This window comes from Protopterus annectens, chromosome 1.part1, assembly GCF_019279795.1.
Source record: "Protopterus annectens isolate FY-2018-M chromosome 1.part1, PAN1.0, whole genome shotgun sequence".
In the NCBI taxonomy this organism is placed as follows: Eukaryota; Metazoa; Chordata; order Ceratodontiformes; family Protopteridae; genus Protopterus; species Protopterus annectens.
In genome coordinates this window covers 1,703,689,835-1,703,717,434 of record NC_056726.1, presented here as the reverse complement: position 1 = coordinate 1,703,717,434, position 27,600 = coordinate 1,703,689,835, and the positions used below count along the sequence as shown (strand labels likewise).

The 27,600-nt window shown below is 38.1% G+C and overlaps 1 protein-coding gene across 1 annotated transcript in view; it reads left to right on the top strand.

Moving 5' to 3' along the window:
* LOC122811880 (uromodulin-like) overlaps positions 1–27,600 on the top strand; it is a 728,404-nt gene that overhangs the window by 513,853 nt on the left and 186,951 nt on the right. Inside the window, exon 7 of the mRNA XM_044084023.1 lies at positions 23,595–23,662. Within this exon, the coding sequence (XP_043939958.1) occupies positions 23,595–23,615 (21 nt within the window). The 3' untranslated portion in view covers positions 23,616–23,662. The remainder of the gene's footprint in view (positions 1–23,594; positions 23,663–27,600) is intronic.

The window sequence follows — 27,600 nt, the reverse complement described above, 5'->3', positions numbered from 1 at the left end:
GGAGAAACAGACAAATGTAGGTTTTGCAAAACAGAATTGGAAATAGTTGCACACCTCATTGCTGGTTGTGACATACTAATGGCAGAAGAACTGTATACTGAAAGGCATAATAATGTGGTGAGACTGTTGCACTGGGGATTGTGCAAACATTTATGGTATTGAAGTGGCTGAAAAAACACTGGAAACATGAACCACAAAGCATCATAGAAAACGATGAAGTCTACATCATATGGGATCATCCATTAACATCAGTTCACAACATAGCTGCTAGAAAACCGGATATAGTGGTCCAAGAAAAGAAAACAAAAATAGCATTGATCATTGAAATTGCCACACTCAGTGACTATAGTGTCTTGTGTACAGAGAGACACAAAGTTATAAAATATCAGGATTTGCAGGCAGAGAAATATACCCAGATAGTTCCAATAGTAGTAGGAGTAAAAAAGAATCTATAATCATATTTAGATGTTTAGATATTCACAATACACGTGACTCCGTACGGATTGCATGGAGTTCTAGATTTATTGGTTTTATTTTTCTTTTGGTGTGGTTTATTGCAGAGTCATTACTGGTCACATTGTGGGTGCTGTGAAGATCACTGCTGTCTGACATCAAATATTGAAGCAATAATAATTTCATGAACTTTAACTGTACTTTGACTTAGGAATGAGGTCCATTCCTGGCACGGTACTAGAAACCCAAAAGATGTGGAGAAAGTAAAAAAAGGGAGGAACCTAAGGAAACTATAACCCATATTTCCTAATAAAGTCGGCCTTGTAAGATGTAGCTCATACCTATTAATTATAGTTCATTTATTTGAAAGATTGTCACTGTATCACTAGATAAAGGTATCTCTATGCACATAGCTTACCCTGCTTTAGCTAAGGCTTTTAAAACTGTACCACACACAGATATCATTGACAAATTGATCAAACTCATTATAAATCCCTGTGTAACCCACTGGATTGTCAAACATCTCACCAATAGTCAGTACAAATGAATTTAATGCTATATTCTAAGAGACTTTTCACAAGTGGTATACCTCAGAACTCTGTTTTAAGTCCACTTCTATTTGTCATCTGCTTATCAAATTGGAAATCTGGCAGTGGCAGCTGGTGACTTCAAATCAAAGGGGGGCTGCAGGAGACAGCTGAATGGGTGGGGTGAATGGGAAGGGGTGAGGCCAACTAGAAAGGGGAGAAGCTATGCTCAATACCACAAAAACTGTAACTTTAATTAAATTCTCTGCCCTTGGTGCCAAACCGTCATTATGAGAGTCCAATCAAGACAAAATGAAATGTAGAAGAAAAAAATATTTCAATGGATTGGCTGCATGACAGCTTACTTAATATCTAGATGGAAACAAAAAGGTTGTAATCCTGTCCTTTATTAAAAATACTGTCATATGCATTTCAATACCCAAGGCTTATACGTTATCTAGTTATGTAAGTATTCTCTGCATGGCAACAACAGAAAGCCTTTCAATGTTGGCAATTCTTTAACAGTATGCTTATTAAAGCTTACTTGCATCTTACAATCTCAGACAAGCTTACCTCAGAGGCGCCGGAAGCTGTTGAAGATTGGGGGGGGGGGGGTGATAGGGGCACTTAGTGATCTTAAAGGGGCAATTTTTTAAAACTTGTATAACCACAATAGAAAAAGCGCACCAAATACTCTTCACCACAAAAATAGATCCAATTCCATGTAATGCAAGGATTTATTCTAAAACACTTATTCAAGTATAAAATGCAGAGTAAGTTCTCACTTCTTGAAACATAAAACACAAAATAAATTCTCTAGCGCCTCGGCAAACTTGCCTTTAACATAGTAAAATTTTTAAATTCATTCAAACTCACTTTTATACTAAAATAAGACACACCCACTCAATCACTCACTTAATAAATAAAGAAGCAGTATTGTATATAACAGAACATTAAGTACTAACCAAACATTATACAACACATAATTAATTACAATAAACTTTTCCATGAACAATCATGATTTAGCCCTATAGGGCTCAATGTATTAAATTTTAAAATCAAGCAAGTTTCATTTTTCCTTAATATATATTTAATATGTTGTTCACTCAAATGTTCCCTCCCTTTTACACTATCTAACAATGTTGCTGTCAATCCCTCAGGATTACCATTATGATATTTATTAAAATGCAGCGCTATGGGACTAGTTTGTTTATTATTTTTTATATCTCTAACATGCTCTTTTATTCTACAAGCAAATGTTCTCTTAGTTTCTCCCACATAAAATGTATTACACAGACATTTCATACCATATATAACTCTCTCCGTTTTACAATTAAAGGTTCCATTTATAAAAAATGGAACCCCATTCATTTTACCAAATTCTTTTACTATATACTTACAAATACTGCATTTACCACAAGCTACAGTTCCTAATTTTTCTACTTGCTTCACCATTTGTACCTTTGGCATGTTAAATCTACTGTGAACTATAAAATCTGCCGAGGTGCTAGAGAATTTATTTTGTGTTTTATGTTTCAAGAAGTGAGAACTTACTCTGCATTTTATGCTTGAATAAGTGTTTTAGAATAAATCCTTGCATTACACGGAACTGGATCTATTTTTGTGGTGAAGAATTTTTTAAAACGATTTACTACCACAGCATAGGTTCACTTGGAAGACATTTTAAGCTTAGGCAATTTCCATTTTGCTGCTTGAATTAACATTTCCTGATTGGTCTTACCTATCCCATGGCTGATAATTGTATATTAGCCCTAGTGAGAATAAATGTGATCATACTATAGATAATTTGAGGGGACCCATGTAAGGGATGTAGCATTTGGGAACTGCCTCTATCCATTAGTGGCAAGAGGGGCAATCCTGGAGAACATTGTCTATTACCCATCATTAGATCCAAGTTGCATTTGACTATGGACAGGGATGAGCTTTGTTTTACTAGAATGGATAGTCTGTTCTGGATATATATCCATTTGTCTACAACATTCAGTTTAGATACCTGTATTGAGTATTTCTGATGCCATTTGACTTGCTGGTGTTCAGTCGGTCCATCTGTACTAGGTCTGAGGATGCCTTGTATGCCAGACACATCACTTCTATGCACTCTGTGGGATACTGAGTACTCATATTACTGCATTGGGGCTTTCTTCCATCGAAACAGGTTGGCAACAGTTCCCCTTCTCATTCCTAAGTTAATATTTCATATGATCAACATTAAAAATGTATCAATCTTGTTTCTAATCAAGACAACCACCATATTTTCAAAACTGTTCTGCCTAACTACACATGAAATTCAGACAAGCAGAACCAGCATCTGGCAGGTATCTTTAAAGAAAAAAAATACAAACAGGATCTGAATAGCAATAGTTTATGATTTGCATGTGTGCAGTTTGACTTCTCATATGTTATGGTTTGAAAGTAGGTGATAACTTCCTCACTCTCAGCACTAATATTCTTAGTAAGCAATAAAGAAGTCTGTTAGTTTTGGAATAAAACAGACACAGAGCCTTTCTTTCCAGAAATAAATGTTATTGCAAATGCCTAGCAGATTACAATCAGAAGCTGCACCAAGTAAGAATACAAAACACCCATTAACTCGAGAGACCATGCCATTTGATGAGTCAAACAAAATGTGACTATAATTTTAAAACACAGAGCAATCCTACACATCTATTAAGTTTATAGTACCATACATGTACACACAAAGCACAGGATTACAAAGTGAAACAGGTATGTTGTGCATTCCCATGCATGCAACCATATGTTTGAGACCTTCATTTGCCTCTGTTAAACATACTATTATATATATATATATATATATATATATATATATATATATATATATATATACAGACATTAAAAATATGACTACAAAGTAATAACAATACATTGTACATTTTCTCCCAGAAACAGTCTCCATTAACACAACATAGAAATACAATATTGCAAATGGTCATTAAAAGGATTGAAAGTACAAAATGACCATGAACAGTTGCATATGACTCAGCTTCTTTCATTAAGGATCAGGAATGCATTTCTCTACTCCTAAAGCAAATATAAAATAGCATTTACCTGAAATGTTAGTAGTAAATTAAGCAATGCTAAATGTTAAAGATAACGATTGACAGGAAGTCTCCATATTGAATGTGTGTCATGGCTGACATGATGCTGGCATCTGGCTTATGTGCAATTCCATTATCTGGGCCATTACTACCATATCTACTTAAGTTAGGGACTTAGCAAGCCTACTGTTACAGACATCTTGTTTTGCAGGTCATATGAATACCACTCTGTGATAAGTAAATTGACACACACCACTACCTTCATAAAATAAACAGAGCACACTACTGCCTTCATAAAATAAATGGAGCACACTACTGCCTTCGTAAAATAAATGGAGCACACTACTGACACACACCATTGCCTTCATAAAATAAATGGAGCACACCACTGCCTTCATAAAATAAATGAAGAACACCACTGCCTTCATAAAATAAACAGAGCACACTACTGACACACACTACTGCCTTCATAAAATAAATGGAGCACATTACTGACTTCATAAACAAGTAATTCTTATCACTCTGTGGGTGACTCTGACAGGCAGCAGTGATTGAAACATTAAAGTCACATTAGTTGCAGGCTTAAGCAGCAATGATTTAAACATTTTCCGCGCACTTTTTAAATTCATGTTAGCATGTGACACACGCATTGTGGTCTTGCAGTTGTAAAATGTGGAAGGGCGCTCCCTCCCCCTCGCTCTATGGTTCCTGTGCCTATGGCTTACCTGATGGTCATTAAAGCATTGCTACTTAAACACAGAGTAACAGGCACTTTCTGAATAATAATAAGCATAAATCAACATTATAAAAATATGACGGAAACCACAACATTCTGCAAAATCAAGGACAGATGAAAAGCCACTGTAATACTTGTGTCTACCTTGGATGGGAGGATACTCTGCACATGTACACTGCATAACTGCTCCTTGCCTTGCTTGGACACATCCAGAGTCACTACATGGGGGAGTGGGGTGCAACAAGTATGTCACAATTTGAAATGTCTTTGGCTGACTGTGATGGCCTTGACACATTTGTCATGCCTCTCAACCTCAGAGCAAGAAATCTGGACAAAGCCATACATAGAAGTCAGACAAAGGCCCAAAAAAGGACAATTTTTAAATATTGCTCTTATAAATTTAGAAAGATAATAGAATAGTAGGTCTTGCATTAGTATGAATTTTCTGAAAGGTATGAAATCTGAAACTCAAATGTCTGTCATTATTTTCTAACTTCAGTGTTCAGTCTTTAATGATTTGCCACTAATTTGCCAAAAAAACACAATTTTATGAAAAATGGACCAAAAATGTGATGCAAAAATATAAAATAGCCACACAATACAGCTGGGAACCTGTCAAAGAAGGGCCACTTTTTTAATATTAGTACTGCTAACTTCGGCAGCTGACAAAATAAAAGAATCTACATGCATTTCTGAAATAAAAGTAATCTATAACTCTGATTATTAGTTAGTTATTAATTGTAAACCCTCCGCATTTTCTTCCAAAATTGCCATTTTGCGGAGGGATTATTAGGGGAAGAGCAACATTTTGAGCCAAAATAGGGGACAGTTGACAGGTTTGGATATGCCTAATTCTATTAAGCAATTTATTTGCACATACCTCTCAACCTGTTAATGCAGGAAATCTGGACAAGGCCAAATATATTGGGGGAACATATAAACAGTACTAAAAATTGCTCTTGTATAAACTGAGACAGTTGACAGAATAATAGGTCTTGCTTTAGCATGCGTTTTTCTGAAGGTGATGAAGTCTGAAACTCAGAGTCTGTCATTATTTAGTGACTTAATTCCTAAATGATTTACCAGAAAACCACAAATTTTATGAGGAACAAACCAAAAATAAGAAGCAAAAAATCTATTCATTCTGCAAAAATCTGGACAGTGGAGAGGTATAGTTCAGCCGGGGCTGTCTTTGAGTTTGCCGACCTTCCCCCCTCACAAAATCACGGTCGAATGAATCCTCTCCCCCTGCAGCCATTCCAATGAACCATTACTTGGCTATTTCACCCCTTTACCATAAACACTAATGTGCATACTGCTTTACTTCTGCAATGATTTGGACTTCAATTGAAAGTTTTATTTTGCATTTTACAGCACAAACACTAATAGATATCTGCTAAACAAAGCAATGCAGTCTCACAATGAAAACAGACTTAGCATTAAAACTTCTCTACCCTTGAAACTCACATTCATTGAAGCAGCACTGAAACCCACATTCAAAGAAAAGACATTTTGCCAGTAGCAAATAAAGATTAACTTTGGGCGGTTTTCAAATCACAGGCCCCTTGCACATGAAACATACACATGCTCTTTGATACACATTCCTGATAATATTAAATTATATTCCTTGTACAATACAGTACAGTTTTAGACAGCGTTTTAAATGTATTGCTTTGAACATTTTTCCAGAAAACAATGAAACAAAATGCATGCACCAATAATGACAAAACTGCCCAATTCAGAACATTTCCATCATAAAAGTCTACTCAAATGTCTACAGTCTACCAGTATCAGTAAATATGCACAATCTCTGAAGAAATAAAAGTCATCTAAATAATTCCACATTAAAGAGATCTGTAACTAATGAAGAGGTTGCTGCTAGCAAACAACTTTATATTTCATAGTTTCATCTACAGATAAAGTGCTTGTTGCCCTTGAGGAATAAATTGCCTATGTTACACTAAAAAATGATAAGCTAGTAATATTGCAATAGGGAATGGATGGCAAACTGATAACAGGTTCATAGCTACTAGGTATATTCACCAAAAAGCAGCATCCACCCCCTTTGCAACACAATACAGTATCAGCAATGCATCTATCTACTGCAGGAGTAGAACCCACAGCCTTCTGCATCAAAAGCAAGTACATTACCTGCTGTGCTATTAACAGTGCAAGCTGACTCAACATAAGCAACACTAAACTTTTGCTCCCCTGCAGCTCTCAGCTCCTTGTAAAATCTACGCAACACTCAGCTATATCTCTGAACTTTGCAGCACAATAAATCTGGAAAAGGCGAAAAATTATTGGGGGGAGGGGGTCAAAAGCCCAAAAACTGCGGACACATTTTAAACATTGTTTGTATAATGTTGGAAAGTTGCTAGAATAAAATGCTATTTTACCACCATACATTTCATTGCCATGACTTGAACCAAGGACCCTGTGCAAAACAGTCAGAACAACATATCACTATGCCAAAGCAGCTGTTTTGTGAAAGAGTGGAAGACTGAAACGTAAATGGCTACCATTTAGCAAATTCAGTTCTCACCATAGCTGTCAACCTCTTAGAACAAAACACCCGAACCAAGCCAATAATGGGGGAATACAGCCCCCAAACATATTCAGTGAATTCAGTTTTCACCATAGCTCTCAACCTCTTAGCAAAAAACATCTGGACAAAGCCAGTAATGGAGAAATACAGCCCCCAAACATATTCAGTGAATTCAGTTCTTACCATAGCTCCCAACCTTAGCATAACAAACATGGATGAAGCCAATAATGGGGGAATACAGTCCCAGAAATAGGGACACATTTCAAATATCCATCTTATAAACCTAAAAAAATTACTAGAATAAAATGTTTTGTGTTACCATGTACTTTCTGAAGAATATGAATTCTGAAATTCAAATGCTTGTCATTTTTATTTATTTAACATTTGTTAACCAGGAAAGTCTGACTTGGAGCAAAAGCCAATTTTCAGCAGAGGCCCAGGGAGAAACACTGTAGACACATGTCTTTGTAAGACGGGAGGACAGCAGAGCACACCCACACAAACACAGGGAGGACATGCAGACTCTACACAGAAGGCACCCCAGCTAAGAATCAAACCAGAGATTTGTAGCTATCAGGCAACAATGCTACCAATGCACCACTGCACTACTGACTATGCAAAGACACAAAATTACAGAAACCACAGATTTTATGAGGAACAGAACAGAACAAATATGAGGCAAAAATCTGCAAATGTTTTACAAATGGTGGTGGGTAGGGAATTCAGGCTCTTGCCACCTGGGGCCAAGGTACAGAGTTCAAACCTGTGGTATTGTCTACTCATCACCATATAGCATATGGGACATTTTGCACAGACACACACACACAGCCAAATATTCCTTAGTGTATGCAGTTCCATACCTTAAAATTTGTAAAATGAGAAAAGCCCAAATATTCCTTCCTGCAGTTCCAAACGTCCATAAAATGAGAGAATGTCCTTCCCCTACTGTCCATAACATCCAACAGCCTGTGCCGAGAGCAAGTCCACCATCAGTTACAACTGCATAGACTTCTGGGATATTGCTGCTGAATGCTGTCTTCCTAATCCAGACTGATGGTGAGACAGTCTGGATTCTGTGCGCATGCTCCAGACTGGTTCACCAGCAGTCTGGATATCAGGAAATGCCACGCATGTACTATGTTCCGCTACTTGAGTTTGTTTTTATTTTATTTTATTTTTTATTTTCTTTTCTTTTTTATTTTACAGCTGGGGGGCTGTAGTCCTGAAGCCTAATAGCATGAGCCGCCCCTGAAATCTGGCATTAAAGTTCTCCAGATAACCAACTTCATGGATGATTGCAAGCATCAATTACCCTGAAGGTACTGAGATCCTCCAAGATGGTATGACTTGAAAATACCTGTGGCGTCAGTATCACAGTCTAAAGATGAATGTCAAAATTTAGTTATGTACAGTTTAGGTAACAGGAACTCTCTCATACCTTTCATTTCTTTATCAACCATGTTAAAATAAACCTTGTCACTAGACAAATAGGCACCTTCATAAATAATGAGCACTTCTGTGACCACCACATATCATTTCCATTAAGAAATTTTTGTACTTCACTCAATTAATTACTAAGGACATATCCTCTTGGTCAGAATAGATCACCATTCTTTCATACTTCTATTATAAGGCCCATACTAGAACAACATGTACTGCTCATTATATACCTTTTCCAAATACCAAACCCAAATTGAAAAACTCCCAGTGGTCTCTTACTAAAAAAAAAAATAAGAACTCTATACGCTACACAGACCTTGTAAAAGCCTTGTTTCTCCACTTTCTTTCTAACAGACTCCTACAGGCTGATCTATGTCTGATCAACAAAGAAATGACTCATTCTTGGTTGATTTAGTGCAAAAACAAAATCAAGGGATGTTGATATAGATTGCAATATAAATATAGAATATTGATATGATTGATATTCCTACCAGTTTAATCTCCCACATCTGGAACAAACTCTCACTTTCTGTCAACCAAACCAAAGTAGGTCCCTCATTATCTTCAAATCTAGCATAGATGGCTGAAACAGAAACCATACATTTATTTCTGGCATAGTCTTCCTATTTGTTATGGAGAGTTGGCATAACTAATTAGTTGTTAAGCTTCAGAAGGCTTAATTGATCTATTTCTAAATAGAAGCTATTAAACTCTGAACCAAGCACATGCCCCTAACTCATGTATTGTATACAGCAAAACTCTATCTCTTGCCACCAGGTGTCTGTCAGCAATACAGTGGGCTGCATTGCCTCCCTCCTTTCAGTAGGATGACTGAGCTGGTGTTGGCTGCCCACCTCCACCCTGTCTCATAAGTTCACCCATCCCTGAACAATTAGTCTATCCTACGTTATGAGTACAATAGGGCTAAATGAGAATCAGTTTCTTAATGGAATCACATGCATAAAATTATCAGGTAACCATTTGAAAAGTCAAGACTTGCAATGCCAAAACTTGAAATGTCAAGAGTGCATGTTCACAAATCTAGACAAATATATTGTCAGATATTGTTTTTCTCAGAATATTCCCTGTTATTCGAGTTATGGTGATCATGGAGTTGGCATACAAGATTGTGGGGTATGGGAGATTGTCCCCCACATTGGGGAGTGCAGCAGGGCTTGCCCCCATTAAAATAAGTGTAAAGTTGAAGAGTAATGTTCAATAGTCACTCTTCTCTTGCATTTTTGATTTTTTTTTTTTTGCATTTTGGAACTTCACATTGTGATTTGTTACTACGCAGCCAGATACTGTGCTGGGTTTGATGAGGTTTGTCATTTTTCCTGTGGCTCACAGGAAAAGGTTTCAATTTTTTCAGCAGTGACTTGACATGGTCGTATAATCGGTCTCTCTAATTTAAGAGAAAACAGGAATGCAATCTCAATTTCTTCTTCATCCTTTCTTATAATGATTGTTCGTTACACTGAAAGGAATAAGACATTTCTCCCCAACAATGACACATGTATACCTCTCAAATTATTTGCTCAGGAATTCCAGGCAAAGTCAAAAACAGTGTGTGTGTGTGTGTGTGTGGGGGGGGGGGGGGGCAAACACCCATAGTCAGGGACATTTTTTTAAATAGTTATCTAATTCTCTTAAGAAGTTAATACAACAACATGTTTTGCATCAACATTCTTTTTCTGAACAATAGGAAGTATGAAGCATTAATACTGTCTGACTAATCATCAGCATTTTAACAGAAAATCAAATGTTTTATCAGGGCAGGGAAAAATATATGCCAAGATCAGGAAGATCCTGAAAAATTAGGGACACCTGAGAGGTAACAGATCCTAACTTGAATAGATTTCTACAGACAAAATCAGTTACTGATCTTCATCCTTACTGAACTTAAATTGATACTTTCATTCCAGAATGTTTGGAAATCTAGAAATACTCAAAGCAGCTTGATTCATTTTTCACAGAAAAACACTATTAATGTGATCTGAAATGTAAAGTGATTTGCTATGTTTCTGCATTTATATTACTTTCATTCTTTTTTCTAAATTCCAAACAGTAGAGCAGAAAACAGCACAGATAATTAGAAAGGTTTAATTTTTGTTGTGGATGTTTTTCTTTCAACCTGTCCCTTTCTTGTTGGAGAGTAACACATCCCGCATCTGGTGTTCATCTCTAATAAAGAGTAAAGGATCTCATCTTTGTGCATTCTCATGTTGCCCCAGAATTTACAGATATCTCCCCTGAGATTTGTTTTCATACTGGTCGGTACAATGTGTTGCATACATTGTGCCTTTATAAAGCATTTTCTACCTGTTTTATTTTAGTTTGTTGTATCACTGATTCACATTAATCAGCTGAACTCTTTATTACTCATTTAATGCAGCTGCTTCATGGTGGATTTGAACTCTTGTTAAGTCTGAAAGAAGATGAGTATTGATTGCTAGGCTGGCTGTGTTTCTTTAACAAAACACGCCTTTTCATCATTCATAATAATCACTCTCTGACCTAGTCTGGTTTTAGGGAAGGAAATGATTTCGATCATCTTTGAAAATGTCCTTTAGTATGTCAATACATGCAATTAAGGAAATATGCTGCTTGGCTGTATAAGTATGGAAGAAGCTCATGCAGATTAATACCCTGGTAAAAATAAGTATCTGCTTCAATTTGGGAATGAAGTGGGGGTTAGCTCTAATTAACATTGCCTCTGTGAAGAATAAGGTAAGGTGAGTTTATGGAAAGAAATTTGAAGTCTGAGTTCCTCTTGATAGACGTAATTGTTATTAGAAAGAGCATTTTCTAAGGCAGGAGTTTCATATCCATAGGAGGGTGAGCTCAAATGCTGGAAGAGTAAACATTTACAACATAAAAGATAAGGCCCAAGATAAAACTAGATCCAGAACTGGTGTTTAGGGTAAAGCACCCTTTACATAGGTCTTGTACATAATGTGAGCTGTGTGCAGAATAGAAGAAAGCTGGAAGAAAACACAAAAATGGATTTCGAGGCCTTTTTTGAATGCAACCCAAGACCAGTGGTAGAGGAGAGAGATAAAATGGTATCAAATGTTTTTGAGAAATCCAGCTAGAGAAATGCATCATTAGTCCATGTATGTCTCTAAGGTAGAAGGTTTTTGGGAAGAAGAAAGGACTTACACAATTCTGTTGGAAAGGACAGGATTACAATCAATGTAACTGGAAAAAAAAAGACAAGCTGAGAAAAATGAATGAATATCTGGAAAATGTCGGTTGGATGAGTTGATTAGAAGAGTTGTAATATGAGGTAAATGTACATTTATTTTTTATTCTGTTACCTTTGTTTATGCAGAGGCTTCTGCATGAAGATATGGTTATACAGGGAAACATATCTGCTGAGGGCTTGACTTAAAGGGGGAAATGAGAAGAAATTTGAACTTGTGGAATCTAGCTTTTTGAATGAACCTTCTCAATAGAATAAAAATGAGGAAATGCATAGAGGACTCCGGGGGGGGGGGGCAGTTTCTTTGAACAGAGTATCCTTGAACTGACTTTGATCTGGTTGGAGAATTGAATATGCAAACATGTTGCACTGTAGTTTGTCATGTAAAAGGAAAATAATGTTTTGAAGCAAGCAACTGGAAAAGGACTGCTCACGGGCACTCATTAGACAGCTACATGGTCTATCCATTTTGGATCTGGCTTCCCGTAGAGTATGGCCAGTGATGAGGAAACAGTGTGATTGAATAACTTAGTACCAGACTCTCATGGGCTCTCTGCATAAGGAGTGAGACTGGGTGGCCCCCTCCTTAATGAGGCACAGCAATATTACCACACTGTTTCGGTATATGGCAATCACTCCTTAAAGGAGGGAGGCATGAAAGGTAGAGAATATGAGAAGAGCATCTTGCATCCCCTGGAAACTAATATGAAGGTAAGACTCTTAAAATGACTAGACTCCTCAGGGTATCTGTACTTAGTAGTGCCTCCCATCCTAGTGAAGAAACATCCAAGTGACTGACGGCTGAGTAACTGGAAGGGATTCCAGCAGATTAAATGATTCAAGATTACTCAGCAATGACTGTATGATATGCAAACCCTGGAAAATTTTATGTGATGACAGATACAATCCTGGCTTTGGCATGGGAGCTTGGCATAATGGTTAAGATGTTTGCTTTGCAAACACAAGGTGCAGGGTTTGATTCTCACATGGGGTAACTGGCTAGGCTCAAATGGCCCACAAGGGCAGTTAGCCTAGTATGAACTTATGGGGTTGGGAGGGTGGCCTTATGGTTAAGGTGTTTGCCTTACAAACACAAGGTGCAGGGTTTAAGTCTCACAAGGGATAATTGCCTAGGCTTAAAAATGGCTCGCAAGGGCAGTGAGCTTAGTACTAACCTATGAAACTATTTAGAACCATTGTGTGTGAACTATCCACTGCAGACACATCAAGCACTTTCTTGCTTGAGCCACCATTACCATGGCTCATACCATAAGGCTCAGGAAATTTAGACATGCCTCTACTGAATAACTGAAGATAAATATCTTGTAATGGGGAGGGAGGTGAGCACTGCAGAGAGTGATGTCTAACTTAAATTTTATAAAAGTTAGAACTCGAGACAGAATCATCTGAGCTTTCACAAACAGAATATGATCCTAGGGGAAGGACCAGCTTAAGAAATTAAATCCAGGAAAAGGTCAGAACAAATACAGTTGTAATAGCAAGGAGTCATCAGTCATCTATGTAGGGGATCTTAGCTCTGTGCAGGGCCTGGTAAGCTGTTGCTGCAAATATAGATCTACTGGAATGCCCTGGGAATGGAGGTGAGACCAAATTATATAATCTGAAATTGATAATGACAAGACGTGAACCAGCCATGTGCATCCCTTTGAGTCTCCTTCTCAATTTTTATATGGGGTAGGTATCTTGTGATTCTACAGAATATATCCTATCTCTTTCAAACATTCATGGAAGGAATGATGCTGCTGTGTTCACCTTAAATATTTATTTTAGAATTAAAATATTTAGATCACTGAGATCCAATACTGGTCAGAAGCCTTTTGTTTCCTTGGTTACAAAGTGAAACATGAAATAGTATCCCCAACTTTTTGTCAGGTGGCACCTTTGGATGGCTATTTTCTACAAGGCAGTAAGGACCTCCTTCCTTTACATATTTTTGATAAGGGTGTCTATCAATGGAAATTAGGAGGAAACTGGAAGGGCTACAGAGAGAGAATTAGAACTGTATGAGTTTTCATAAGTATTTGTCTTTTCTGATTATCATTTAAGCTGACTGATGAAGAAGAGACAGACACATATCTACTGAATACCTGAGAGATGCAGGTGAGACTGAATTATAGAGCCTGGAACTGATAATGACTGGATGCAACTTAGAAGTGTGCATACCTTTGGGACTCCTTGGCAGTCTTTATATGGGGGTAGGTATCTTGGGATTCTACAGAATATATCTTATCTATTTCAAACATGCATGGAAGGAATGTCGCTACTGTATCCATTTGAAATGTTAATTTAGACAATGTATTTGGACCACTGAAATGCAATATTGGTCAGAAATCTTTTGTTTTCTTAGTCACAAAATAGAACATGGAATAATTTCATCAACTTTTTGGTTGGTAGGACTTCCTGTGAATTGTTATTTTCTGCAAGGCACTAAGGACCTCCTTTACTACATGTTTTTAATGAGGGTGTCTAGCAAGGAAAAATTGGGAAAATAGAGGGGTTACAGAGAGAATTGCATGACTGTCCTTATCTATTTGTTTTTGATGATTTTTATTTAAGCTGACCAATAAAGAAGGGACAGACAAGCCCTATTTGATTTCAGAATGGAAAGGCTGGGGAAGGTCACAGGCCTGATACTGTTCAACCATAAATTAGAAGGGCCCCTGGAAGCATCAAGAAGCCCTACCTGCGCACCTTCAACCTATGTAGAAACTTAAACTGTGTATTGGGTTTAGTTGTAGCAGCCTCTAGCTGAGGTTTTCACTGTTTGCTGTGAAACATGTGATCCTGTGTTTCCTGAGTTCTGCAGACGGCATCTGAAGAAGCGTGGTTGTATCCACGCGAAAGCGCTTATCAACCCACTTGTTTTGTTAAATAAAAAGTTTTATTTTATTTTATTATAACGCTATTGCTTCTATTGGATTATTTGGCTAAAAGTGAATCTACAATTTGGTGTGTCGTGGAGAGATCAGTTTCTGTTTTTACGTGGTACGGAAGATAGATTTTCATCCATACAGCTGTCAGGGTTATTTATTATTGTTTAATTTGCCAACCAGCTGAGTGGACTGCCAGATTATCAATTCCAGCCAAGCCACAACAATTTATAAAATATTTACCAAGGTTTGCAAAGGTTTACAAAATACTTCAAGTAAGAGACAGTGACCAGTCATGGCATTACATAGTGTAACTTTGCATATAACAGTAAAGAAAACAATTCAGCCACTTATGTCATCTGGTAATGTAAACATTTGTAGTCGATATATAAGAGGACCTATTTTTGTGTATTTAAAAATACATACTTTTTAAAGAATTTTAGCAGAGCTCACAGATTGAACAACCAGAAAATAATTTTAGAACTCTTAGACTGAAAGACTGCTAAGTAGTGTCAGGTCAGATGTCATTTACAAAACAAAAACACTTACATTTATACATTCAGAAATTCAATTAATTTCATTCTGAAGCTAGAGTGTTTTATACTTTCCATCATTTAAGAATGCAAAGGGTGTTCTCTAGTCACTCAGAAATTATAGGCTGTAATGCAGTGATTTTTTATAGGGCTAACAAAGTCGGTGTACAGAACTATAGAACTTAAATTTTGGTTTGTTGATATAGCATATGTTAAACTACATGACCTGTTTTGTAATTTTAATATTAAACAAGGTGCATAGGATGAGAAATATAATGAAGGTTAGTAAGTATTATCTTTCTCTCCATAGCTAATTTTCAATCAGGTCTGTAGCTAGATCAGTTTTTGCCCTAGGCAGAATCAGAGTGCCCTCCCATCCAAAATATGAGGACTAAAGAATAGCTTGTGCAAGCAGTTTGCCATAATTACTAACATGAACTTAAATTAAAAGCCATTTTATTCTCCAACCAGATCATGGTTCCCTAGAAAGGTTTAGACGATCAGACACTTGCAGGTACTTAAATGACTACTTGCATCTTGTACTTCTCTCATGACCACTCAACAATGCAGTTGCACTGCTGATCATGCACCAATCAGCTTACTCTACTGGCTGTCTCTCGTTTCACCCCACCCTAGCTACAGTACTTTCTGAATTCAGTACATTGAAGGTTTAAAGTTGTTATATAAAATAATACTTTTCTACACAGTATGCCAAGTGATGCTTATGCTTTAATGGAATCGTGGTAAAAAGATTATGTCATAGGGTACCGCTAATTAATGATGGTCATTGTATAATGACTGAAGAGGCAAAGCAATCCTATTTTATCAGAATTATTCTTTATTTCTCTGAATTAATTATTTTTCATGATAGAAAGATAATAATTAAAATCTATACTAACAATAGCGCTTTCATTCTAACTACTTAGTCACTCTCCTATAGGAGGTATGTGCTGAGTGCAGTACTGGGGCACACCTTTCATAGGAAGCAACTATCCAGGTGATCACAAGGGATTTTTGCTTCCCTGCTCATACCCAGTCTGTCTGCTGTATTTGGCATGAACACCCTACCCAGTTAAATCTGGATTATGCCCTGCAATGGGCATTATGCCATCCTGTCTTACTCAATAATAGGCAGGCAACTACATTAGGCCAACAGAAACAAATCCAAAACAACACACAAAACATCAGCCACATTCCAGTGGCATGACTACAAAAGATAAAGCCAAATGAAATGCCAGCACTCTAGAGTATGAAATTCCAAAATTTGTTGCAAGTACACAGACAGAAAAAAAAGTGACAAAACAAGTTTCACTGAGTTTAACCTAGCGTCTTCAGTTTAAACCTGCATAATTGCAGGGACTATATACACCCCTTTATTCTGCTCATGCACACACCTTCACATGTGAGAGCAAGGGCAACATCTGGGGCTTATGTAGCTATAAACACATCCTTCCCATTACCGACACCTGCTAAGTATGTTTACACCCTGTGCCCTAGCATTGAAGTAGCATAAGAACCAATCAAGAATCATAATACCCTCACCCCAGTCTAGTCATTTCTTGTCCTCCCCAAGTGGATCTTCCAGCACCAGGGGTGCTAATGAAATGCAGGTTATCTGAGTCCAAGAAAATCCTTTATCTCTCTCTGTACCACAGAACTGGGGACTAATGACAAGTGTCTCACATAAAAACTAGTTAGATCCTCACATATGTGCTTTACAACAAATATTCAGATGAGGCCTAAGGCAGTGAAGAACTATACTGACTCCCTATTCAAATAATGGTTACATTTCACTCACTGACTGTGCTTTGTTGAAGACAGATATGGCAGTCTTAAATTGTGAGGTTTTTTTCAGGAACTTTGGTGACTATTTTCCTATTTTGACAGAAATTAAGTTAATAAAAGTTGCCCACATTATCAGACAAATTCAAGTAAAATAAACATGATGTCCTCAGGCCATGCTCTGAGATACACAATAATAGAGTCAGATTAATTAATAACAGTGATTAATAAATAGCCATAGCACATTAAAAGGTCTTTCTTCAATGAATACTTGCAAGTTTAATGTGTCGGAAATGTGATTCCCACATTACTTAAGTAGTTGAAAGAGTTATTCTCTTGTTTAAAATTTTTTATTCTATGCCATGTACAATATAAAACAGGCATCAATGACGGCAACGAAGACTAAATTCAGCTAGACTTCCAGCATCTTCAAATTTAAACCAGACCTCGGGGTACTTGAAAGTTAATTGAGCTCCTTTTCAATATGCTGCAACAGGAAACTATTTTATTTTGAAATTATAGTGGAGGAAATCAGAAACAGAGATCCAGAAGAAAGAAAAGAATGGTGCAATGTCACAGAACACTGTGAGACCACAGATACATTGTCTAACTCCAGGCAAGCAAGAATGAGGATCCTGATCCCCAGTTGTATAGATTATAAGCAAAAGATTTTGTGAACTGATCTAGACAAAAAACCTGATCAGTTTATCAGAAGTTCCACCTCATTATTAGACTCCCTCCTCATCTAGTTTCTCCAGCTCCAGGATAGCTAATGCAACCCAGGTCACCCCAGTTATGATCAAGACTTCATCCCTCTATGCCACACAGCCAGAAGCAATGACTAGTAATAATCAGTGTTCATTGTATTTTTAAATTGCTGTTCTGTTTGCTAGAAAACCTCTTGGATTTCACCATACTGCCATGGTCGTGCAGGTGTCAGTTATAAAACCTAATTCTCTTGATACTGGGAACTCCATTGTGCTACACACAGATGCTCATTCACCAGACTAGACAAGGAGAAGATAAAGGTTATTTGCCTGTCAGAAGACAGAATCCACAATATCTTGTACAACCTGAAGTTACTGCACTCCAGGTACCAGTATGATTCTATCAAAGCCCAGATAGGTGTAAATATAAATGACCTGGGACATTTCTCAATGGACTATATGAAAAGAGACATAATGGATCTGCCAGAATATGTTTCACAGATAGGTATGACCATTGCATTGAGCACCATTCTATCTTCACCAAGGATGCCACAGCATGAACATTAAATGATTTACTTTAATAATAGGCTTAGTGTCTGGTGTCACTCCGGGGAGGAATTCAATATCTGTCACACAGAAGAATGGGAGAGCATAGTCAAAAGACCAGACTTTTGGATATTGGCTAAAACTTTATTTACCCCTTAGAGCCTTTTTTAGGCTATGCCAAAAAGGCAACCCCCCCCCCAAATAAAATTACCAACATAGTGAATAAAAGTCTACAAACAACCTTAAGGTATTACTGCTCAGTGCTCAGAGCCTAAACAAAAAATCTCCCCAAGCCCACCTCACTTTGAAGAATTTAGATATATGTGCTGAGACTGAGACTTGGTTTAAAGCAATAGAAAGTACTCCAGAAATGAAATGCTGCAGTGTCTTTCACACATTTAGACCAACAACAACACAGACTGGAGCCAAAGGTGGAGTGTTTCAGTCTATGATAGCAAGAGACATACCTCCAGGTTGGTTAAACTGGATGATACCATGTAGCTCATCCATGTGCAAGTCCCCACTGGTAAGGTCCCTCACCATATCATGGCGAGATAGAGGTCACCATCTATGCCCCTAGAGTTTTATGACTATTAGCTAAATTTACTAGAGGCACTCACCATCCAACCAAATACCCTATTCATGGGTGGCTTTAACCACCCCTCCATAGACTGGGAAATGTACACTGCCTGAAACTCAGAGGCACAATGCTTCTTGAACTTCATTAACATAAACACCCAGGAACAGATCATGCATGCTCCAACCAGAGGATCAAACATACTGGATCTAGCACTCATCAACACAGGAGAGTATTGCACACCCCTCACCAATGTATCTTATCCTCAGTGGTGAGGCTGGATCATAAGGCTATGTCATTTGAAGTAAAATCAATCCAGAAAATCCAGCTAAATCAGCAACAGTTAGGAACTATTCAAAGGCAAACTATGACCTATTAAGTGACAGTTTGTCAAATTTCAAGGTTCTCCCAACTCCGAGACCACAGCTACCAATGCAGGTTCATTCACATAGTCACTATACAAACATGTGAATGAGCGTATACAGACTGCTGTACCTACCAAAAATAAACCCTAAACAAGCAGTAAAAACAAACCCCACTAGGGAATCCTCACTTAAACAGGGTATATAACAAAAAGAAGAAAATACATGCCAAAAATCAGGAAATGCAACTCCCTTAAAGCCAAATCTTCTTCTTCTTCTTTTGGCTGCTCCCACTAGGGGTTGCCACAGTGGATCATCTGTTTCCATTTCTTTCTGTCCTCTGCATCTTGCTCTGCCACACCAACCATCTGCATGTCCACTCTCACCACATCCATAAACCTTATCTTAGGCCTTCCTCTTTTCCTGTTACCTGGCAGCTTCATCCTTAGCATCTTTTTCCCAATATACTCTACATCCCTCCTCAGCACATGTCCAAACCAACGTAATCTTGCCTCTCTTGCTTTGTCTCCAAGCCTTCCAACCTGGGCTGACCCTAATATACTTATTCCTAATCCTGTCCACCCTCATCACACCCAGTGCAAATCTTAACATCTTTAACTCTACAACATCCAGCTCAAACTCCTGCCTTTTTGTCAGTGTCACTGTCTCCAACCCATATAACATAGCTGGTCTCACTACCTTCTTGTAGACATTCCTTTTCACTCTTACTGGTACTCATCTGTCACAAATTACTCCTGACACTCTTCTCTACCCACTCCATCCTGCCTGTACTCTCTTCTTCACCTATCTTCCACACTCACCAATTACTCTGGACTGTTCATCCCAAGTATTTAAACTCATCCACCTTCACCACCTCTACTCCCTGCATCCTCACCATTCCTCTATCCTCCCTCTCATTCACACACATATATTCTGTCTTAGTCCTGCTGACCTTTATTCCTCTTCTCTCTAGAGCATATCTCCATCTCTCCAGGTTCTCCTCCACCTGTTCCCTACTCTCACTACAGATCACAATGTCATCTGCAAACATCATAGTCCACGGGGACTCCTGTCTGATCTCGTCTGTCAACCTGTCCATCACCATTGCAAATAAGAAAGGGCTCACAGCTGATCCTTGTTGTAATCCCAACTTCGCCTTAAATGCATCCATCACTCCCACCACAGACCTCACCGCTGTCACACTACTCTCGTACATATCTTGTACCACTCTTACATACTTCTCTGACACTCCCAACTTCCTCATACAATACAACAACTCCTCTCTAGGCACCCTGTCATATGCTTTCTCTAAGTCCACAAAGACACAATGCAACTCCTTCTGACCTTCTCTGTACTTCTTCATCAACACTCTCAGAACAAACATTGCATCTGTAGTGCTCTTTCCTGGCATGAAACCATACTGCTGATCACTAATCATCACCTCCCTTCTTAACCTAGCTTCCACTACTCTTTCCCATAACTTCATGCTGTGACTGGTGAATTTAATCCCTCTGTAGTTACTACAGGTCTGCACATCACAATTATTCTTAAAAATCGGTACCAAAACACTTTTTCTACATTCCTCAGGCATCCTCTCACTTTCCAATATTTCATTAAACAATCTAGTTAAAAACTCCACTACCATTTCACCTAAACACCTCCATGCTTCCACAGGTATGTCATCTGGACCAACAGTCTTTCCATTTTTCATCCTCTTCATAGTTATCCTTACTTCCTCCTTGCCAATCCATTGCACTTCATGATTCACTATCCACACATCTTCCAACCTTCTCTCTCTCTCATTCTCTTCATTCATCAGCCCCCTCAAAGTACTCTTTCCATCCACTCAACACACTCTCGTCGCTTGTGAGTACGTTTCACTCATTATCCTTTATCATCCTTACCTGCTGCAAATGCTCTTTTATAAAATTAAACAAGGCAGTAAGTGATCTAATTTTGTCCAGCAAGGCAAACTATGAAGTCAGGATAGCCTCAGAGGCTAAGGACAATCAAAAAACCTTCTTCAGCTATGTCCCTAACCTTAAAGGTAACACACAACAGTGTGCTGAACTGGTGGTGAATGGTGCCACCAATGCCAATCAGGGTGACACAGCAAATCAAGTGACTGAAAAATTCAGCCAAAACATCACTTCCCTCACCCCTTCCCTTGCACCACCAGGTGAAATCCCCTCCAATATACTTCCTGCCAGCTATCAGCAGGGACCAAGTGCTGGCAGCACTCACAAAACCAAGAACACTGCCTCCATGGGTCCTGATAACATCCCTGGTTGCCTCTTGAGTAGTCTAAAACATGCCCTATCAGAACCACTTGAGGCAATCTTCAACTACAGCGTTGAAACAGACTACGTTCCAAGAGAATGGAGGACCACAACAGTCATTCCCCTCCACAAGAGCAGATCTGACACAGGGAACTATAGATCCATTGGTCTAACAAGCCTAATATGCAAAACCATGGAACAAATTATCATGGAAATGATAAATAAGGACACTGGCAACCTACAGACACTGGACCCATCCCAATTTAGCTTTATTAAGGGAAGGTCATGCCTACTTATCTGGGTAGACTTCTTTGAAACAGTCAACAAGGCAGTGGATGAAGGTAAAACAGTGCATACAGTGTATCTTGACCTGGCTAAGGCATTTGATACAATACCCCACTCAGCTACTCTTAGCTAGCTCTCTGAGCAAGGTGTAAACCCTTACATAATTCACTGGAGCTAACAGACAGGATCCAAGAAGTCAAGATTGATGAGATCACCTCCACCAAGAGACCAGTCACCAGTGGCTCCATGCTGGGCTCACTCCTATTTGGCAGCTACTTCTTGGAAGTTAAGGCTAATGCTAAAGGCCTGTGGCTCACCAAGTTTGCAGATGACTGTAAACTGGGAGGTATTATAGATTCCCCAAAAATATCTTACAAATGGGTTTAACACAGACAAATTACAGGCGTTAAAGCCATGGATTAAAACTTAATGCCAAAAATTAATTAGAATGCCCTTTGGGAAACTGTCAACACAGGTTAATTACTTCATCAATAAAATGCCTCTAAGAGTGTACCCATTAGTAAGGCTCTGGGAACATATGTGGACTGCAATCTGACCTTTGACCAACATGTAGCTAAGATACTAAGAAAATCATTTTAAGTTGCCCAAATTATAGGTAAAGGTATGGTATCCAGGTCCATGTAACTTACTGTACCACTCTACTCAGCCCTGGTCAGGCCTTTCATTGAACACAATGCCCCCTTTGGAATGTATCTAAATAAACACTCGCAACATTTGGAATACCCACAAAGGATTCTCACCAGAAGAACTCAGGGCATGAATACCCTGTTCGACACTGATTATCTGAAGGCTCTGTCTCTGTATTCAGTCTGCTACAGGCTGCTGAGAGGAGATCTTCGCCAAGCTTACATGGCTTCCTCAGAACCAGCCCTGATCAACCTGTTGCATATGTACTAAACAAGCAGCATCAAAAACACTAGATCCAGGAATCTGACATTTATCTGTGACACAAACAGAACATGATGGAGATACATATGTGTGTCCTGAAAGATCCCCATCCATGTAAAACAGAGTTCAGCCCTGATCCTATTCAAATAAAACCTTGACATTTGGATGGGAAATCATAAATTTACCCCAGTCTGGTCCTCATATCCCTTATGGACAGAGGCTGTCAATAAGAAAAGTATTATTCTAACACCCCCCACCCACAAATCCTTAGCTACCAGCCTAATGCCCCAGTGTATGATACTTGGGGCCCAAATGGTTTGGAGTATGAGGTTAAGCTTGTAACGGCCCTAGTGTTCATTAGCCTTGTAACAACCAATGAACCTATTAACTAGTGACAGTTCTATAGGGGTATGCTGATTACTGGTATCACATATCAACAGAAAGGATTACATTCATGATTCAGGCACATTTTCAGACAGAGCTATACTACTAATCGTATGCAATTTCCAGTAATATTTATCTTGGATTTGTCTGCAGTTACTAAGATATATTATTTTTTTAGTAGATATAGTGTATGGATAAATACCTGTGCCCACTGAGTTAAATTTCATATTTTTAAATAAAATGGAGCTAAATGATGGGCAAGTGTAAAGCTTACAAAACGATAGACTGATACTTTCAAATGAGAAAAACACAAGAAGTACTGATTCTTAACATGTTCTCTTTTGTCCACTTAGTCCTGCTCAGGTACACAATGAACAGCTCCCTTCTGCAGGTCACGTTGGACAGAACCTGAGAAGAGAAGGTATGTTTTGATTATTTCTTTTCTAATTCTGCATAACATACATATGCAGACGTGAGCATATGCTAGAGTGTTACACTTGCAAACATACTGGTTGTTTAGTATGTCTTTAAAGTAAATATGTACATATGACCTTGAGAAGCAGTCCTAAAATAAAGATGTCTAGAAAACATTAAATCTATTTATTTATTTTTTGGATCTGTAAGTTACTGTAACCCACATGGCCAGAAAGTTTTCCTATCTGCTGCTTTATCCATACATGTATTACTCTTTAGTATGAGGTTGCAGGCTCAGCTATCCCCCATTATATCTTGGTTGTTCCCTTTTAGAAAGAAAGACCTTCAGACAATAATGCTTTATTGAAGTAGGAGTTGTATGAATTTGTGTAGAGAATCCATCAGGCTGGGTCACTCATTCCCCTTAGAGGCAAGAGGCTGGTGACAAGAGTGGTGACATTGTATATTGTGGAGTGGGGACATTTTTGTTTATGTACCTAAATCCCTTCCCTTGGCAGGTGTTATTTTTCGACTCATTAGTCCTGAGGGTATATGCATCCCTCAGCCTGAGTTATGCAGAGCACCACTGTGTAATACTGGTGTCACCTCACCCCATAGTTCTGGATGCTATATACCTTACATGCTTTAAGATTTTGGTATTACAGCAGACCTGACCACATCCTTCCACTTAGGACAGGTAGGCATTGGCTGTTAACAACCTCCTTTGTTGCTGGCACTTCCAGTGTCTACGTCACTGCTCAGACATGAATCATCTGATATGTAATCAGATATTTACACCTCTATGCCAAAGAGCTAGACTAATTTAAATTTATTTTATGTAAATTTATAGTGATGACTTATTTTGCATATTGAAATGGTAAGTTTTGGCTTTACCAAGTGAAACAAAATGTCCATTTTATTTAGATGTTTGCAAATGTAGACTCCATAATTTTTTAATTCACTAATTTTTTGTCATTCTCTATTCAGTGCCATTAGTCTGAGATAAAAGTACTCAAACTTCAAACTGCCTTTGGGGCCTCATATTACTTCAGGATCATAAAAACATAAACATTTATGGTATGATACGGGATATAAGTTTACATTTACAGCATTAGTGAAAATCAGTGGTCATCTGATATCAATAACTTATTCAGTCCTACATGTTCGAGTGTCCATTTATTTTTTTCTTATCTTTCTACCTTAAAAATGATCATTTGTGTCTCTAGGAGCAGGAACGTTAGTCCAGAAATGTTCACTTCTGTAACATCTTATCTTAAAATGACCATGGCTATAATAGATGGAGCTTTTCTCTTCAAGTGTCCACACAAAATGGGTTCTACCCAGTCAGATAATATAAGTAAATAAATAACTGCATATATATCTATATTCCTACATAAACATATCCATGCATACATGCATGCATTCACAGACACACACACACACACACACACACACACACACACACACACACACACACACACACACACACACACACACACACACACACACACACACACACACACACACACACACACACACACACACACACACACACACACACACACAGACATGCATACACATATACATATGTACAAACATTCAATATGACCTTGAAATTAGGAGACTATAGTCGCCAGTATTACAGTTATACTGAGATACTTTAACTCAACTGTCTCAAAACTGATATTATATGCCATTTTCATTTTCTGAGGATAGTTGAACAATATGGTATTCTACAATCTGATTTAAGCTGCACTGTCTCTTATTTATAAAGACATGGTTTTCGCGCAAGTCAAATAACACATGGTTATAAAATTATAAAAATAGTACTCCAGTGATCATTTTCACTAGACAAGTTATATTTTGGAAAATGTTGTGCATGCATTACTTAAGCAATAACTCACGCCTGGGTGTGGGTAATGCTAGATTTACCCGCAGTTGGTGTGGTTTGGTCACAAGGGCAAAGCCCGAGTGGCCAAACAAAGACAACCGTGGGTAAATCCAGCATTACCCACACCCAGAAGTGGGTTATTGCTATTATACAATGACATTATTTAAGAAAAAAAATACTTACTTTTCTTAAATGATGGCATTGTATAATGCTTCCGTGCTTCTCTTCCGCAGCTGTCCAGTATTCTGCGGCAGTTCTGATGTACTGCGCATGCATATGATTACGCAGTACATCAGAGCTGTGTGTGGAAGCAACGGAAAACGGAAGATCTCCGTTGCTTTTTTAAATGTGTCTCGCTATGTTAAAAGAGTTTAACATAGCGAGATATCTTTAAAAAAAAGCAACAGAGAAAGGTTTTTTTAAGATATCTTGCTATGCTAAAGTCATTTAACATAGCGAGATTACAGCAGCAGAGCTCTTCCATTCGCCGTTGCTACCAAAACTCCCAAAAAATCAAGACTTATACTAATGGAAAAAGTCTGGGCGACCAGACCTTTTTCCATTAGTATTAGTCTGATTTACAATGGGCACACTGACCAATCAGCATGCATGTTTTGGAATATTAATGGGGGGGTCATTGTATAATGCAGATTAGATGATATCTGTGATACTGCAGTATCTGTAATACTATAGCAGAATCTAACCATATCATGGGGAAGGAGCTTGTGTAACTCAGTGTAGCTATGAAGTATGCAATGTAGAGTCACCCAAGATGGGCAGATCATGGCAGAAAGATGAGACAGAAATAATGCAGTTGGAATCTAATGGCAAGCCACTACAGAATTTTCACAAACACACACACACACACACACACACACACACACACACACACACATGCACACAGACACACACACACACACATATACACACACACACACACACACACACACACACGAGTGCATGCATGCACAATAAAAAAAACTGTAGACAAAAGCAAACAAGATATGTTAAAAGGACACCAGAAGATGGCACCCTCAGATCTGAAGGTGTCCAACATACTGCTGGGAAGCAGAAGATGATATGTACAAGTCATGCCATAGTTAATAGCATAGATGGATTAAAGCTGGCAGGCTGACCATCTGCTGAAGTACTCTGAGAAGAAAGGAAAGCCATATGCTGCAAAGAAATATATACAACAGAAACTTGGAATGTAAGACTTATGAACCAAGGTAAACCTTAAGTGGTTAAGGATGAGATGAAAAAAATAAACACTGACATTTAAAAAAATGGTGAAATGAAATGGACTGCATGTCTACCTTCCTCAAGAATCTTGCAGGAGAAATGGAGTAGACAGCATTGTTAATAAAATGGGTATCAAAATAAGCCCTTGGTTAAATGACAGAATAATCTCAATCAAACAACAAGGTAAGTCATTCAACAATACATTGATAACAAGTGTATACACCAAATACAGATGTTGAAAAGGAGAACATTAACCAGTTTCAAGAGGATCTGCATTACCTTTTGAAATTAATGCTGCAAAGAGGTGCTATTTTTATCATATGTGATGAGGATGCCATATTTGGTATAGTCTAAGTACAACTGTAATAACAGGCAGATTTCACCTTGGAGTCCATAATGGAGTGGGACATAATTTATTAGTATGAGATTTTGTGCAGGAAGTGACATCAAAAATATTCTAAAGAGAATGAAGACTGATTTTGCAAAATCACTGCTTATGGAGGCTTTACAATGGGCAGATGAAAAAAGGAAACCAGAAGGGAATGGAGAAAGGAAACATTTGAAACTGGTTATAAACTTTCAGGAAACAATAGGGAAAGATAAGTAATCATGTTTACATGAGCAGTGCAAGTGGAAGAAGTGGAAGAAAACAGCAAAATGGGAAAGTTGGGAGATCATTTCAAGAATGTTGGTGATATTCAAGGATTTTCAACATAAAAAAAATGATAAAAGACAAAGAAGGGAGTGACTTAATGGGTGAATATATTAATAAGAGGTGACAGAAATACAGAGAACTATATAAGAAGGGCTAG